General features: G+C 35.3%; 1 protein-coding gene across 1 annotated transcript in view; it reads left to right on the top strand.

Annotated features, from left to right (window-relative positions):
• Nucleotides 1-17,632, top strand: part of LOC139706420 (broad substrate specificity ATP-binding cassette transporter ABCG2-like) — a 55,479-nt gene that overhangs the window by 27,059 nt on the left and 10,788 nt on the right. The window contains exons 8-11 of the mRNA XM_071614434.1: nucleotides 4,526-4,677; nucleotides 6,119-6,208; nucleotides 6,513-6,760; nucleotides 13,840-13,922. Of these exons, the coding sequence (XP_071470535.1) occupies nucleotides 4,526-4,677; nucleotides 6,119-6,208; nucleotides 6,513-6,760; nucleotides 13,840-13,922 (573 nt within the window). The remainder of the gene's footprint in view (nucleotides 1-4,525; nucleotides 4,678-6,118; nucleotides 6,209-6,512; nucleotides 6,761-13,839; nucleotides 13,923-17,632) is intronic.

The raw sequence follows: 17,632 nt of genomic DNA, 5'->3' as shown, positions 1-17,632 counted from the left end.
ATTGCTATTTCTGTTATTGAATACATTGAAAAGACCAGGAACTCATAACAACATTTCTGATGCCAATCTGACACCTCTGTCTTACTTTTAGTCTTTGCTATTTTCACATTTGTAAGTGACTTCAGACATGGAGATATTCAACTCCCATTATCTCAAAATATGTACTTACTTCCTTATGCAGTAATTTATTTGTTTAAGGAAGCCAATCTCCTGGTAGCTATGGTCTCTCCCTTTGTCCACCACCTCTAGAAACTCCTCTGCCCCATTGTTTTAAGCTTCCAATCACACTACTTTCATGGCCTCCCTTCTGTAACAACCTTGCTTCCTCTGATGCCCATGACACTTTGAGCAAGTGTCTATGCTACAAGAGAGGAAACAACAAGAACTGAAGATATGTGTGGGTTTAAACTTCTGAAGTTTAAGATGTCATTTACACATATAAGTGAAGATGCCAAGACACGGGTCTGGAGTTCAGGCCCCATTAGAGAATATATGTAGGATATTTTTATTCACAGATATTTTCTTTGTGGGTTGCTCTGCTTAGCACACAGTCCTTTTTCCTCATGCCCAGAGCTTTGGTCAGTCCTTCCCAAGCACTGCTGAGCATACTCATCACCTGGGACTTATTGAAATGCAGATCCTGTTTCTCTAGGTTCCTGGAAGGAATCAAAGTTCTCTACAGTAGTTTTAAAGAATTACTGACACTGATTCAGTTAGTCCTCAGGCCCCACTTTGAGTGTTAGAACTCTCAGGTATCCCATGTCCATCTTCCAATCCTTTCTCAGCTTCTTATTGTCAGTTGAATAATTTCCAGTTTCTTTTCGAAGGGTTCAATATGGTCCTGTTTGGTCCTCTCTATTAGTTATCTTCTTCACCCAAAACAACAGCAACACAAGCACACACATAGACACTGCTTGTTGTGTTACACAGAAAGGCTTCTTATAGTTTTGAATTTTAGACCTGTTCACTTCACACTTTGTTCACCTTGTATCTCTTTTCTTAGCTCACTATTGTTGGGAATTTGGATATTCTACTTTTATCACCTCCAGAATGGGTTATCACTTTCCCTTTTTTGTTTATAAGGATCCATTAACTTCTCCGAATCCAATCATATTGAAATTATAGACCTTATCTCCTTTTTCTCTTTGAGGAAGATCATCTTTGGATATATTAGATATACTAGGTGCTTGATCATCTTTGGATATATTAGATATACTAGGTGCTTATCAAATTCTTAAATTGAAGTGATTCTCCTCATAAAATATTTACAAAACAGTTTGGAAAAGGTTTTTTTTTTTTTTTTTTTGCCTTTGTTTCTTATACCCATAAGTAATAATTCCTATAACAAGTAGGTGAGAAATGTTTCTACCGTAAAATCAAACCAGACTCAGATTCCAGCCTTGCCATTTAGTAACTGTGAGCCATTGGTTAGTTACTTGACCTTTAAACTTTATATGTCAAAAGAAGAAAATACTAATATTATAATATCCTTGTGAAAACATTGTGGAAATTCAATTTATCACTAAAACATATAGCTAAGTGCTAAATAACATTCAAAGTGCTTAACAGTATTAATGTATTACTAAGGTAGGATGAAAACCAAGTACTAAAGAGCCAGGATACTTAAATGATGAATGAAAATTTGTATATGACCATCCTTCTAATACTTCGTTGATAACTAGTTTCAAAAGTGAGTATACTCAAAATAATCTAAGATACTTGTTAATAATATGGATTCTCTATTCCAACCACCAGAGATTGTATACCAATTTCCCTGAATTCACTGTCTTGGAAAACTCTCTAGAAAACTGCATTTTCACCAATTTCTAGTCAACTCTAGACTGCTAAAGCAATAAACTTTAAGATTCTTTAGTCTTTTTTTTTTTAAGTCTATTACTTTATTGAGGAATATTAGCAGAGTTAGTACAATCAGATTGGCACAGAGAGGTACTAAAGGAAAATGATGTTGAAATGGGATTTTTTTCCTTTTCAATAAAGGGTAGAAAGTAACCAGCAGAAAAATGAAAGGGATGAGGAATAGGGTAACATTTCAATTCTTATTCTCCCTCCTCCCCACTTTGTTCATGTTCTTTGCTCTGAACTCACTAAAATTACAATACAGGTTGTGAAACATTTGGAACAATTATTGTAAATTATTAGAAAAAGAAATTGTGGTCTAAGGCACTGGAAAATAAAGCATTAGGTACATTATGAATACTAATTGAATAAAAAAGCAGATTCCATTTGCAAACTCAACATGAACTAATCATACAATCTTGAACATTTCATCTTATCTCTACTGGTGTCTGGTTGCTCATACAGTGTTCTTTTTAAATTCAGTCATTTTTATTGAAGTTATCTCTAAGTTCTTGCATTTGATTGGAATGATATGCCTAGTATAACATCCAATACAAAGCCAACTCACACAAAACGTTTTTGAACATAACATGAATATGTCATCAACCTTTCCTAAGAGGTTAAAACATATGGCAAATAATAACAAAATGTGATATAGTAAGTCTACTTGTTATAATTATTTTACCTAAATTATGCAAATAATATTTTTGTTGGTTTTGATACAATAGAAGGAAGAGGTTAAAAATATATCAAGAGCATTGTAATGTTTTGAACAACCAATAAAAAATATGAAACAGTAGAGTTTATCTGAATAGAAAAAGTAGGCATTAGGATAGAACAGTAAACATTCTAAACCCTGTAGTGACACTAGATTTACAGTCTGCTGTATGTGAGCAATGCAAATATCCAGAAGCAGAAAATTGTCAAATGAGAGGAGATAGGCAAAGTCAAAACTCAATAATTACATGTGGGTCATATGGGTTTCATAATTTGCTGATTGTTTTAATCTCATTATTGTTAAACATTTTTTTCTAAATTCTATCTCCTTTTATTACTTGTTTTTTTAAATATTTTTTCTTGTGATTTTGTAACATTTTATTTAGTGCAAACTTTTCCTCAGTTGAAAGAAGCAATATAGTCTTCAGTGTATTCATTGTGATTTGAAAATATTTTTTTTTAATTAAGAACAATTCTAATACTTCCTTGAACAGTGGTGATTGAAAATTAACAGGTATAATGGCATTAACAGATAAAGAAGGTATGCATATCTCAAACATAAGCATACAACTAAAATGCTATAATTAAATAAAAACCTAAGCTTAAAATATCCTAATCAATGCATTTGAAAACCTAAGAGTTATTTGAAAGACTTTTTACATTCATTAGTATTTCATTTATTTTTTTCTGGTATACTGTTTTTGCAACTTAAAAAAAAAACACACATTTCTATTGATGCAAAAAAAAAAATCTCTTTAGTAAAACAAAGAAACCTAAGTACATTTTTTTAAATTTTGAGTTGTATATCAAATTTCTAAATTGTATATTAAATTTTTAAAAATTCTTTATTGTTCTCTAGAAAACCTAGTTTAGATAATGTAATGGCTTTTCTCAAGTACTTTTTTCATGACAGAAAATTTAGATAGAAAAAGTTCACAAAGAGACTATTAGTGAATTTGTACTCTCTCTTTCCTGATTTAACCTAAATGTTCAGGATTTGACCAGTGATTTTTATTATATAAAATGTGTATGAGAGCTTTCTGTGTTCACTTAAGAGAAACATTTTTCTCCATTTTATAATATTTAGATTAAAGTTTCATGAAAAATGTTTTTTACACAAATATAGATAGTTAACTCTCATATATGTAAAAGAATTTCTGCCTGTGTATCAAATATCACTAGTTCTCTTTCATTGGTAACAAGGGGGGTGTATTTTGAGGATAATAATATGAGACAGTGCAAAAACTCAGTGTAAAAAAGAAAACATCTTTTTGTTTTGCTCTTATTTTCCACAAAACTTAATTTCTTTTTTTTAAATTTTTTTATTGTTGGTTGTTCAAAACATTACATAGTTCTTGATATATCATATTTCACACTTTGATTCAAGTGGGTTATGAACTCCCATTTTTACCCCATATACAAATTGCAGAATCACATCAGTTACACATCCATTGATTTACATATTGCCATACTAGTGTCTGTTGTATTCTGCTGCCTTTCCTATCCTCTACTATCCCCCATCCCCTCCCCTCCCCTCCCCTCTCTTTAGTCTTTTAATAAAAGCATTGAATTTAAATATTCCCAACTCCATGTATGTAATGAGTTGAGATGAGAAATTTGTAAGAGAAAAGCATGTTGAACTGAGAGAAAACGCTCTACTGGCAGAAATAAGTATTTTACAAAATATTTCAAGGTTCAGATATTTTGGATGGGGGATACTGGGGATTGAACTCAGGGACACTTGACCACTGAGCCACTACCCCAGCCCTATTTTGTATTTTATTTAGAGACAGGGTCTCACTGAGTGCATATTGCCTGCTTTTTCTGTGGCTGGCTTTGAACTTTGATCCTCCTGCCTCAGCCACCTGAGCCACTGGGATTATAGTCGTGCATCACCATACCAGCAAGGTTCAGATAATTAATGATTTATTATTTTCTTTTTTTCACTTAGGATTTCTGAGCAGGGACGCACGATCATCTTCTCCATCCATCTGCCTCGCTATTCCATCTTCCAGCTGTTTGACAGCCTCACCATACTGGCCTCAGGAGAACTAATGTATCACGGTCCTGCCCAAAGGACTTTAGAGTACTTTGAGTCTGCAGGTGTGGTTAAACATTGTATGCCCTAGATCCTTTATTCATAGACTCCTGGCAGAGGAGAGGAGTCCCCAGGAGTGCTACAGGAATGCTCTTTGATCTTGCATAGACTTAACTGGGGTGTCTCCACTCTAAAACATATTTGGTCAGTTCAATGCCAGAATTCTTTTTCATTTTGCAGCATTTTTTGTTTTTCAGGTATCTCCCCTTTTCCTGTCTTATTTGAATATGCATGGTGTGTGTGTGTGTGTGTGTGTGTGTGTGTGTGTGTGTGTGTGTGTTTGTTTGTTTCATGGGACTTTTTTCTCCTTTTCAGTTATGTTGACCTTTTCCTGAAAGTTCAGTAAGTAACATGCTGAACTCACACTCAGTATTCTGTCAGTTGAACTTTTTTGAAAAGTTCCAAACCATTGCCTTTTAAAACATGTAACAGATTGTGATATTACAGTGTTTCCCCTGACACATAATCTTGCTCTGCCTTCTTCAGGGCTTGTGGAAATGTTTCTTAGAAGCATTAAATTGAATATTTAAGTCTTGAATAGCTGGCCCTGAATCTGATATAATGGGCCAAAATTTCTGGTCTGTCTTGTTCTTTCTATTTCAGACTGAGTACTCTGATTTCTTTAATGGTTTACCTATCTGCTTCACTTCAGGGGTCTGTGGATATGATTATAGATGTTTATCCATGACCCCAAATAAAGTTGTAAATAATCATTCCTTCTTAATTTGTTTTTATTAAATATCTGTCACTTAAAAACACATCAAACACATGAGAGTTGGGAATCCAGGGAAGATGAACTAAAGAGTCAGAGCTCAGGCCAAATTTAGATGTTGAGGTGAGAGGTCAGGTGTGCTGTGCTGGTCATGTTCTCTCAATAATGCTTCTCTGGGAATGTGTTGTCTATTTGGAATTATGGCATCTTGAGAGATGATCATTTGGAACTCTGAATTTAGTAGGTTGCAAAGCAACATCTGCTAACATACCTACTGCTGTTCCAGTATTCTCTAGGTGAACTCAGTATTCTCTAGGTGAACTCAGTATTCTCTAGGTGCACAGTTCACCAGAAACTTAATATCCTTTCTAGGATCTACATTTAGATTTTTGAAGAAGTACTAGTAAACAGTATAGCATATTGATAGCTGCTTGGATTTTGAATTTTTATGAGAGGTAAGCACTAATGTAAGATGTTCTGAAGAGTCCAAGAATAGTTTGGGATACATTTTTTTGTTTTATTTATTTATTTTTTTGCCTGAGACAGTTGTTGAAATATTATGTGATTAAATAAAGAAGAGGAAAGGATAAATTAGAGAGGGCAGAAGAGAGCAAGAAGATGAGGAAAAAGTTGTTCAATCTGCCTTACCAACCCCTCACCTCCAGCATCCTCTGCATGTGAGTCTTTACCTTCCAAGACTATCAGCTTGATTTCTGGGGTGTCTTATTTTGTAGGTTTTCCCTGTGAATTCTACACTAATCCTGCAGAAATATTCCTGGACTTCTTTCATGGTGTAATAAAGAGAGAGTCAGAAGAACATGAAGGTATGTGAACCTTTCACATTTTCACATTTTTGCCTGAGGTTTAGCAAAGAGATGATTCATTGAAACATGACCTTGTGAATTTACATATTGATGTGATGAACAAATAGACATTGTCAGTGAGTGCTGTGGGCATTTTTATTTGTGAATGTACATGCTAATTCATTTTTGTACTCAAGCTACAAAATATAGGATTTGTACAAGTAAAAGGTCAAGAGAAAACTTGTGAAATCAGGAGTAATTTGTTTATAATGAGTTAGTACTCTATGCAGTAATCTGTGACCTCTTATCCTCTTCCATTCCAAAGCTAACAAGACTGAAATACCTTCAAAGACAGATGATTCACAGATAAAAGAATTAGCTAATAATTTTGCCAAGTCCACTTTCTACAAAGACATAAAAACTGAACTGCATGAATTCAAAAGGGATAAGAATAAGAGGTGCTGGGTCAGGAAGGAGATTCCTTATGTCACCTCCTTTGGTCATCAGCTTATTAGCCTCACCAAGCGTTCATTCCAAAGCTTTGCGGGTAATCCCCAGCACTGGATAAATGAGGTAAGTGACAAATTCTTCCAGTTATGCAGTGAAATACCCATGTGAGAGCTATTTGTTTCTAATATGGACTTATGCAGGATTATTTTTTCTTCTACCCATCCTTCCATTTATTAGTCACGCCCCCTCCATTTGGAATTTAGAAACAGCCAATCATTCTAGTGTATTATCTTTGATATGAATGGTCCCCCAAAACTCATGGTTGAAGGCTGGTCTCCAAAGGAACAATATTCAGAGGTTGGGCTCTTTGGAAGTGGCTGTATCATTTGACATCATCAATGGACTAATCCTTTGATGGATTCATAATTTGATGACATTATTAGGAGGTGATGTAAACTGTACCAATCAGGATCTAGAGAGAGGAAGTAGGTCAAGTTGTCTGCCTTGGAAGGGTTATGTTGTCCCTGACACCTTCCTTGCTCTGTTTCCGGACTGCCATGAGATGAGCAGCTTTCAGCCTCCACACCCACATGCCTTGAAGTTCTGCCTCACCTTACTCTTAAACCACAGAATCTGAACTGACATGTCTAAAACTGTGAGTCAAAATAAAATTTCTCTCTTACTTGGTTTCATGTTGCTGTGATCAGTATCCTGACAAAAACAACTTAGAGAAAAAAAAAAAAAAAACATTTATTTGGGGATCATGGCTTCAGAAGTTTCAATTCATAGAGAAGTGACTGCATTGTTCTGGGCCCATGGTGAGGCAGCACATCATGGAGGAAGGGCTCAGCATAAAATGCTGTCCAGTTCATGATGGGGTCAAGAAGCAGAGAGAGGGAGCAGGGCTGCAGGAAGAGCAATGCTTTCAGGGCACCCCCTGCTTTACTCCCAATGACTCATCTCTTTCAGCCACAGCCCACCTGCCGGCAGTTACTGCCCAGTCAGTCCATTCAAACTAGGACAGACAAATTAGATTACACAATTCAATCATTCACCTGTGAATTTTCCTGTATTATCATAGGAGCTTTTGGGGGACATCTAATGTCCAACCATAACATGTTCTTTCTTGGTATTTTAAATTTTTATTTTTGTCACAGTGATAAAAGTTGAGAAACACAACAGGTAAAAAGCAATTGAGTTTTTACTCATGTAAAGCTCTTTAAGTGGCTTCTGTACTATATAACTCAAAAATGTTGATTATATATATATATATATATATATATATATATATACACACACACACACTATAATGGATAATGTTAGTCAAAATTTTATTTGTTAAAAATGTTTAGACAGATAATATCAACCACATATGGAATTTGCTGAGAGCTGTCCATTGTCATTTATTGACTCATTCCAAAGATAAATTGAAATATCATGTGTTCCATTTGGAGACTCTACTATACTAGTGAATGAAATGAGTAAAAATAAAAATCTCTGCTTGTGTAGACTTTTTTTCCATATGAGGGAAGGGAAATGATAGATGAATAAAGAAAATACAGACTATGTCATATGGTAAGATGAACTATGCAGAAGAAAAGAGAGAAATCATAGAAATGAAGAAGAGAGAAGGCTCAAAATAGGGAGAAGAGGATTGATTTGCCAATAAAATCAGGTGTTGAAGGAACCCAGTGTCATTTATATTCCTGAAGATAGTTTGTTCTGTCCACTGTCTGAGAAAGGAGACTGTAAGCAGAATGTAAGGATTGATGCTCCTCATTGAGAGATTTTAATATTGGCAAAGCAATAGATAACTCAAAGTATGTGTGGTTTATGCACAGGAAGTAACCAGATACAACAAGAATATTCATGGTGGGGTTAATTGCCTTAAATAAGATATGATGGTGTTCTTTTCTCCTTTTGATCTACTTTGTGGTAGGTGTTTTCAGTCCTCCAGGTTTTTATTTTATTTTGTTTTGTTTGTTTGTTTGTTGCAATACTGAGTATTGAACTCAGAACTTCACACATGCTAGGCCAGTGCTCTGCTATTGGGCTATATGTCTGGCCTATTTATTAGTTAATCTTAATCCCTATGTCACACAAAACACTGTTCCTTCAGTTAATTTGTCCAACATTTGGAGGGAAATCAATTTAGCTGGTTATTATTGTCCAACATTTGTAGGGAAATCAATTTAGCTGGTTATTATTTTATTGATATTTTCATTGTCAATCATTGCATTTCTGTGTATTAAGATATGGCATGTTTTTGGCTTAATAAACTGACTTCTCAGCATAAGCACCACATTTTCATATTTAAGTATTGTTGCTCTCCAGGTGTACCTGAGGGCCTGCATCCCCATTTCAGTGATGATGTTCATTGTTTCAGACTTCTTTAGTCCATGTGATTTGGCATTTCTCTCAAGCAGTTTTGTGTCCCATTGTTCAAGGACAATATTTTATTCTTAGATCATCGATTTGACATCATTTGAAAAAATGTCAGGCCAATTAGATGCATTAACTTTGATAGCCCATTGTTCAACAGGAAGATGCAGTATAATAAGCTGATTCTTCAGAGTGATTTATTCATTAGGCTTTTCTTACATGTCTCTAAAACTGATTTTTAAGTGTCTTATCCAAGAAACATATGGTATTCTGGGCAAGATGTTATTAGAACACAGGTGTTTTTACATCAGGATTATGAGTGTTTTGAGCCTTGGCTTCCTTAAGAGTCAAACAGCAGGCCCAGAGCCTCCAGGTAGCACATTCAGCCTACTTGTCTCATCATTGAACTCGGTTCTCTAAAAGCAATTCCAGCAATGTTCAGGGAAGCAGTAGTCTCTACAGTAAGGGAAAAACCTTGTAGAACCCTGAGCTCAGTGGAACAACTCTTGTTCAGAATTTTAAATGTTGAAACATTAGCTCAGGAGCAGGCAAACCCGTTTAGATAAAACCTCAGAAGTTAATCATTTTTGACTCATGGCCACATATGTCATTTGTTTCACAAAGTCTACTCTGCCATTTCATGATTAAAGCAGCCACAGCTAACATATGAGCAAATGAACATTGCAGCATTCCAATAGACTTTATTTAAGGACACTGATTTTGAAATTCGTATTGAAATAAATATTATTCTTGAACTTTTACCTCCCAAGTTAAAAAAAAAAATGGAAAAAAACAAACTATTGGGTTTTGGCCCATAGTTTACTAATCCTTGATATAAGTGGGGTTTTGTTTTGTTTGGTACTGAGGATTTAGCACTGGGAGGCTATACCACTGAGACATATTCCCACACCTTTTCACATTTTTTAAAGACAGGGTGATGCTATGTGTATTAGGGCCTTGGTAAATTTCTGAGGCTGGCTTTAAATTTGCCATCCTCCTGTCTTAGCCTCTCAGTTCACCAGGAGTACAGGCATGTGCCACCATGCCTGGCTCTGACATCGAGTCCTTAAGCTTGTATGATTTTTATTTTTGTAAGTTTTGTGAAATGGAGTTATTTAAATGTAGAAGATATACAATCAATCAACAAATATATGAAAAAAAATATTCATTATTGCTAGCAACTAGAAAAATTCAAATCAAAACAATGCTTTCCTGGTGACATTCCTTAATTTATTGCCTGATTTTTTGTATTTTGTTGTAAACTAGTTATTTGTTGACATGATTCAGACTTGACATTTAACCAGATATGTTGGGAAGGTATAGGAATGAGTGGATTATTTAAAAAAAAAAAGGTTTATTGTTCATTTAAGTCTACTTTGACAACATTCTCCTTAATCTCTCTGAGATTCATTGTCTATACTTGCATACTAAATATTTGACTATGCATTCAATTTTTTAATTAAATTATTTATTTATTCCAATTTGTTATATATGATACCAGAATGCAATTCATTTCATATTACACATATAGAACACAATTTTTAAAGTCTCTGGTTGTACCCAAATATTTTCACACCATTTGTGTCTTCATACATTTACTTAGGGTAATGATGTCTAACTCATTCCACCATCTTCCCTACCCATAAACCCCCTCCCTTCCTCCCCTGCCCCTTTCCCCTATCTAAAGTTCCTCCATTCCTCCCATGCTCTGAGCGCCATTGCCATTATGAGACAGCATCCTCATATCAAAGGATACATTCAACTTTTGGGTTTTGGGGATTGGCTTACTTCACTTAGCATTATATTCTCTGACTCCATCCATTTACCTGCAAATGCCATGATTTTATTCTCTTTTAGTGCTGAATAATGTTCCACTGTGTATATATACCAAAGTTTCCCTATCCATTCATCTACTGAAGGGCATCTGGGTTGGCTCCACAATTTAGGTATTATGAATTGTGGTGCTATAAACATTGATGTGGCTATGTCCTTGTAGTATGCTGTTTCTAGGTCCTTTGGGTATAAACGGAAGAGTGGAACAGCTGGGTCAAATGGTGGTTCCATTCCAAGTTTTCCAAGGACTCTCTATACTGCTTTACATATTGGCTGCATAAATTTGCCGTCCCAATGTATGAGTGTGCCTTTTTCCCCGCATCCTCACCAAGACTTACTGTTGTTTGTATTCTTAATAGCTGCCATTCCGACTGGAGTGAGTGGAAATCTTAGAGTAGTTTTGATTTGCATTTGTCTAATTGCTAGTGATGATGAATATTTTTTCATATATTTGTTGATGATTGTATATCCTCTTTTGAGAAGTGTCTGTTCAGGTACGTGGCTCATTTATTGATTGGATTATTATTATTTTTTTTTTTTTTTGGTGTTAAGGTTTTTGAGTGCTTTATATATCCTAGAGTTAGTGTTCTATCTGATGGGCTTGTAGTAAAGATTTGCTCCAATTCTGTAGGCTCTCTATTCACCTCAATGATTGTTTCTTTTGCTGAGAAGAAGCTTTTTAGCTTGAATCCATCCCAATTATTGATTCGTGGTTTTAATTCTTGTGCTATAGGAGTCTTATTAAGAAAGATGGGGCCTAATACAACATAATGAAGATGTCACCTGGTTTTTCTTCCAATAGACACAAGGTCTCTGGTTTAATTCCTAGGTCTTTGATCCACTTTGAGTTGAGTTTTGTGCATGGTGAGAGATAGGGGTTTAATTTCATTGTGTTACATGTGGAGTTCCAGTTTTCCCAGCACCATTTGTTGAAGAGGCTATCTTTTCTCCAATATATGTTTTTGGCACCTTTGTCTAATATGAGGTAGCTATAATTATGTGGGTTTGTCTCTGTGTCCTCTATTCTGTACCTTTGGTTTACCTGTCTGTTTTGGTGCCAATACCATGCTGTTTTTGTTACTATTGTTCTGTAGTATAGTTTAAGGTCTGGAATAATAATACCACTGGCTTCACTCTTCTTGCTAAATATTATGCATTCAATTTTTAATTTTTTTTAGAGAAAGCTACAAATATCCATCAATCCATACCTTGAGATGTGTTGTTTAAATACTTCTGGAAAAAGGGAGAATGACATAGTTGAAGAATTTCTCATCTTGATCTGTTTTCAACAGAGACCATTTGTACATATACAAAAAGCTCATAGTTAGGCTCGTCTACTCTGTTGTTAAATGTTCAGTTTTCTCAATGGCTTTGTTTTTCTTCATGCAAGAAGATACAATACATGTGAACTTCTTAAAAGCATCGAATGATCATGGATTCATCATTTTGTCAATATATTTGAAAATTGGCTAAAAATCACTAAGGAATATCCAAATGATAATATTCAGTCAGTGAAAGAAATGAAGTGTGGATGCAAGAGAAATGAAGGATGCAGAGTGTCTAATTTGAAGTCTGAATATCTTGACAGTTATACAATGGGAAAACATAGACTCTTGCATAGATGCACATGCTGCATCTTGGTAGAGCCATTAGCATAGATTTTGGAAACTTGATTAGTTGTAATAATGAACAGATTCTGAGGGTCTTGGGGGATATAGCAGGGGAATGGATTCCTACCCCCACCCCAAATTTCTGTATTATTAGCAAAGGACATTTCATAGGTGAAACATTTCACTAATCTTCTTTCCAGAGTCTGGTCTTCACAAATTATTCTTTACAATTCACTGTTCTTTTCTTTGCATGTTGCCTGCATATTTGCCAAGTATCCATTACCAATTAGTTCATGGCTTGATACTGTTGTAATATTGAGATTTTTTTTAAGCTTTGATTATTTCAAGATTACTGGTAGGTATTTAGTTTTCTTTACATTCCTATCTCCTATATTATTATATTTAGCTCACATATAATTATAAGAATTCCTTACATAAAATATGTTCTAATGTAACCCTGATCTTTTGCTAACTGAAGCACCATTAAGAGAGTTTTTATTCTAAGAGGAAATGTAACATTGTTCCATTTTCTCTGGGAGATATATAGACTGAGTAGGTGACGATGGGTGGGAAAGGCAAAGAATTGGCAGCTCAGGTGTGTCAAGTTATCTGTAAGGCTCATTGGCTGGGAATGAAAGACAAGAAATATGAGCGGAGATGGTAATGGGAGGATTTGGGTAACCCCATCTGGCCAAATACTTTGGTGACAGTGACAATGCACTTTTCCTGTGCAGGTGGGGATTCCCCACATGTTAGCTAGGTGCAGTCCACTTCTTCCTTATCATTCAAAATTCCATTCTTAGAATTTGGATGTGGCATTAAAATTTTATGTATTTCTGTACTTTGCAGTGATGGGGATCAAACCCCAGGTCTGGCACATGGTAGGCAAGCAGTCTATTGCTTAGCTACATCCACAGCCCTGAAATTTCCTTTATTTCTCACAATTAGAGTGAAGTCATCTTGTTTTAATTTGAATCTCTTGAAGTTTAAAGCTGTGCACATTCACTGGCATGAAAGTTGAAAATTCAGTTTAAGGCAGCATTCTTATTTTGTTCCCAAAACATCTCCCTCATATGCCTTCCTCACACAGCAACCCTGTATGGTATTTGTGGACAGAGATTGGTAGACACTGGGAAGATTCTTATCTCATCAGGTCATCTGCTCTCTTGTCCTCTCAGTACCCAAAACACAGAATCCTGACATTCTCAATTTAATTTAGAAAATGTTCTAATAATAACCACTGTCTGATAATTCCCCAGTTACTCTGGCCAATCCATTTAAAGTGTGTATTTCAGTGGAGATATTTGACTAGGTAATAAAAAGTTTTACCTGTAATTGAAATTTTTCTTTCTAATTTTCATTTTTCTCTTTGAAAAGATAATTGTCACATTGGTTTTGGGACTGGTTACAGGCACCATTATCCTTTTGCTGAGAGATGATTGTACGGAAATCCGAAATAGGTAAGTAAATTTGAATCTCAATTTTGTGAAAATGCTCTTACTTTGATGAAACTAATGAAAATCCATTCAGAATTTGAATTTATGACAATACAGGGTAAACATTGCTGTTTTATTATGGGGTAGGATCAGATAGTGTATTGAAATGGGAATGGAAGAGTTAATTTTCGGTTTCACATATGTATGTATGTGTGTAAATTACACATCATGGATATATCCTAACCATTTTGAAGTGCACAGTTTAGTGCCAAAACGTCCATTTATGTTGTCACCTGACAACACCATCCAACTGCCAACCATTTCTTTATCTTCTCAGGTGCAATCTTCAACCCACCTTAGAGTAACTACCCATACTCATCATTGCCACCTCTGCAACCATCTGCAACTTTCTGTCTCTGAATGTGGCCATTCTAGGAAACTTATCAATGTGAAGTCATACAATACTTGTCTTTTCATGACTGCCTTATTTTCCTCAGCATAAACTTGTTAAGTTTCTTCAAGTTGTAGCATGGGATATATTCTTTTTTTTAAAGCCAAATAATATATGTGTAGAAAGTACATTTTATTTATCCACTCATCCATTGCTGAAAATCAGGGTTGCTAACACCTTTGAACTATTGTAGTCATGTTGCTATGGGGGGCACACACTTGTCTGAATCTTTCTTTCAACAGTCATTTGGGGCAGATACCCAGCAGTGGAATTGCTGGGTTATGTGGTAATTTTTTGAATACCTGCCAAAGCCTCTCCTACTGCATTTTACATTCTTAACAGCAACACATAAAGTTACAATATCTTCTCATTCTCACAAAAGCTTACTTTGTTTTCAAATAACAGAGATCCACATGATCTTTGGAGAGATGTTTGTTTTTAGTATTTTGCCAATTTTTAAGTTGCATTCTTTGGTTTTGGGGTGTTTTGTTGTTGATGATGATTGGAATTCTTTATAGTTATGGGTTATTCATTCATTTTCAGATATATGGTTTACAAATATTTTATTCCATTTTGTGGGGTTTTTTTGCACTCAGTTCATAATGCCTTTTATGCTGAGATGTTTTTGATTTTGAAATATACTTTTGCTCTGTTTTCTTTGGTGGTTTGTGAGTTTCCTCAATTTTGGTGTTTGCATGACTTGGTAGTATAAGATGTATGGATGGGAATCAGTTGTTCCTAACTCTGTATGGAAAGCACTTACATTAGTGTCATGCTCCTTTCTAGGTTCAGTCATAATGTGCCCTTAAAACTCTTATTCCTAGGTGTCATTTTAAACAGCTGGCTCATGTTCTAAACATAGATTCTCAACATTACAGAATTCATGGTTCTCATCACAATTCATGTATGCAGAAGCACTTCTCACTAGGCACTGAGCTTCATGCTTGACAGCTATGGCTAATGTTAACTCCCAAGGGCCAGAGAAGTGGGTGGTCTCATCCCCATTTTACTGTTGAGAACTGTGGAGCTTGGTCTTTGTCCCAGATGCTGATCCTGATCCAAATAATGAGATAGTGTTTGTTTGTTGTTTGTTTTGTTTTTATTTTTGTACTGGGAATTGAACCCAAGAATTGAAGGACATGACAACCATCCTGGGGGAGAAACAGTGTTAATCTTGATCCCCACAGGTAGGGAAGAAGGAAAGGAAAAGACTAAGGAAAAGAAAAGGAAGACATGTCAGTTTTTAAAAAAGCCTCCTGTGTTTGAGCAGCAAGATGCATACCAAAAGCCTGAAGTGAACTCTGGATACAGGCAAATTGTTTTTGAATGAAAAATAACCATAAAAATTCTTTATTTAAAGTTATTTATTAAAGTGAATTTTCCTTTTTGTTGAAGTAGATGGTGTTTTCTTACAAAAAGATGACTATTACAGCTGTTTTCCAGAGTTAAGTCACTTTTTTACCTTCTTCAGGAAGAGATCTCTGATTTTTTTTTTACAACTGTTAGTGTCTGTGTCCTATGTACATGCTATTTCTTAACAAAGCTCAGCAGAATCACAGGGTTTTGAGGCCATGAAAGATGTATACTGTGCAGCAAGAAGACTGTTGAGGAATCTGTCATCAACTGAAGTTTGAAAGAAGTGAAAAGCTGACCACCACAGCTTTTGGTCAAAAATTTCAGAGAAATACATGAGTGTAGTCATTTCTTCAGATGTTCTCTGGAGAAATTGGACACTAATGTTATTTTAATTTGCATTTTTGACTATCATTACCTACTTTTTTTAGAATATTTAGACTATGTGAGAGTAGCCTCTGTGTATGTGGTTCATCTACCTCTGCTTTGGATGATCAGGTGATTAGTGATGATTGTTTGGGTAAGAAAATGAAGTCTCAGCTTCTTCTCTGGAACCAGGGCATTAGAACTTTCTTTGGACAGGAATATCCATCCTTCATTTGACATTGCTGTGAAGGCCAGTGGTTTAGGACTGTTCTTGGAATCAAGTGGTGTCTTAGCAATTCCTCTTACCTATGTAACTGAGGAACTGGGTTTGAATCCTGTGTAGAGCGTGAGCCACTTTGACTTTATAGCCTTAATGTGTTGTTTTGACAGCTAAACAAATTAGGAAAATGATGGGTTTTTTAAAAAAAAAATTGGATCTATTAATCCCACTTCAGGGTGTTCACACAAAATATTTGAAGTCAATTAGTTGAAGAGGGATCTGTGCTCCCATGTTCATTGTAGCCCTGTGCACAACAGTCAATTTGGACATCAATCTAAGTGTCTGTCAGCTAACAAACAGAGAAGGAAAATGGGTGAATGCCCCAGGGAATGCTGTTCAGCCACAGGAAAAGGAATTTTACCATTTGTGACACCATAGACGAAATTGAGAACATTATGCTAAGTAAAGGATCCAGACTGAGAAAGACAAAAGCCACATGTTCTTGCTTATATGTAAATTCTGACACTTTTAGTCTTTTAAAGACAGAGTAGAATGGTGTATGCCAGAATGGTGTATGTGAAGGTCAAAGGTACAAATCTCAGGAAGGCAGGAAGAATAGGATCTTCTTTCTATTGAGATACATTGAACAGGGTGGTGAATGCAGTACATAATAGTGTAGAATTCAAAATTGCTGAGCATAAACTCCAAATGTTCTCACCATAAAAATGATAAAAATTAAAGTATATGAACTTTAAAAGCAATGGATCTACATAATAGACTCATTTTATTATTCTTTGACATTTTACTCTCTAGGGACTTTTTTTCTCAGTCCTTTTCATTTTTTGAGACAGAGTCTCATTAAGTTGACTTGGGCCTCCCTAAATAGCTGAGGTTGGCCTTGAACTTGTGATCCTCCTGATGCAGCCTCCTGAGTGCCTGAGAATACAGGTATAAGCTACCATACCCAACTAGCATTGAATTCTTGAAGGATAACTTCACTTTGTGCCCCACAAATGTTTGAGTATAGTTTGTCAATTTATAAAAAAAATAAATCTGATGTGTATTTATACATGGCACCTGAATTGCCCCCTTAAAAAGCATTGAGTGCATTAAACATTTTTCATAATAAAAACCTGTTTATTATGAAGTAAATCATCTTCTGTCTTAGAAGGGATTTTACTGTTTCCTTTTTCAGAATTATGAATATTACTGTATTGTTAAATGTGAGAAAAAAATTTAATTGAATTTTTCTTCTATTCCATTGTTTCCCCATGGTCCTTTAGCTTGATATTAGGTTTACTAGGTACTAAAACTTATTTGGCTGTTTGTCTCTTCCATTCTTTT

This window comes from Marmota flaviventris, chromosome 7 (genome assembly GCF_047511675.1).
Source record: "Marmota flaviventris isolate mMarFla1 chromosome 7, mMarFla1.hap1, whole genome shotgun sequence".
Taxonomy (NCBI): domain Eukaryota; kingdom Metazoa; phylum Chordata; class Mammalia; order Rodentia; family Sciuridae; genus Marmota; species Marmota flaviventris.
This window is presented reverse-complemented; position numbering and strand designations above follow the sequence as displayed.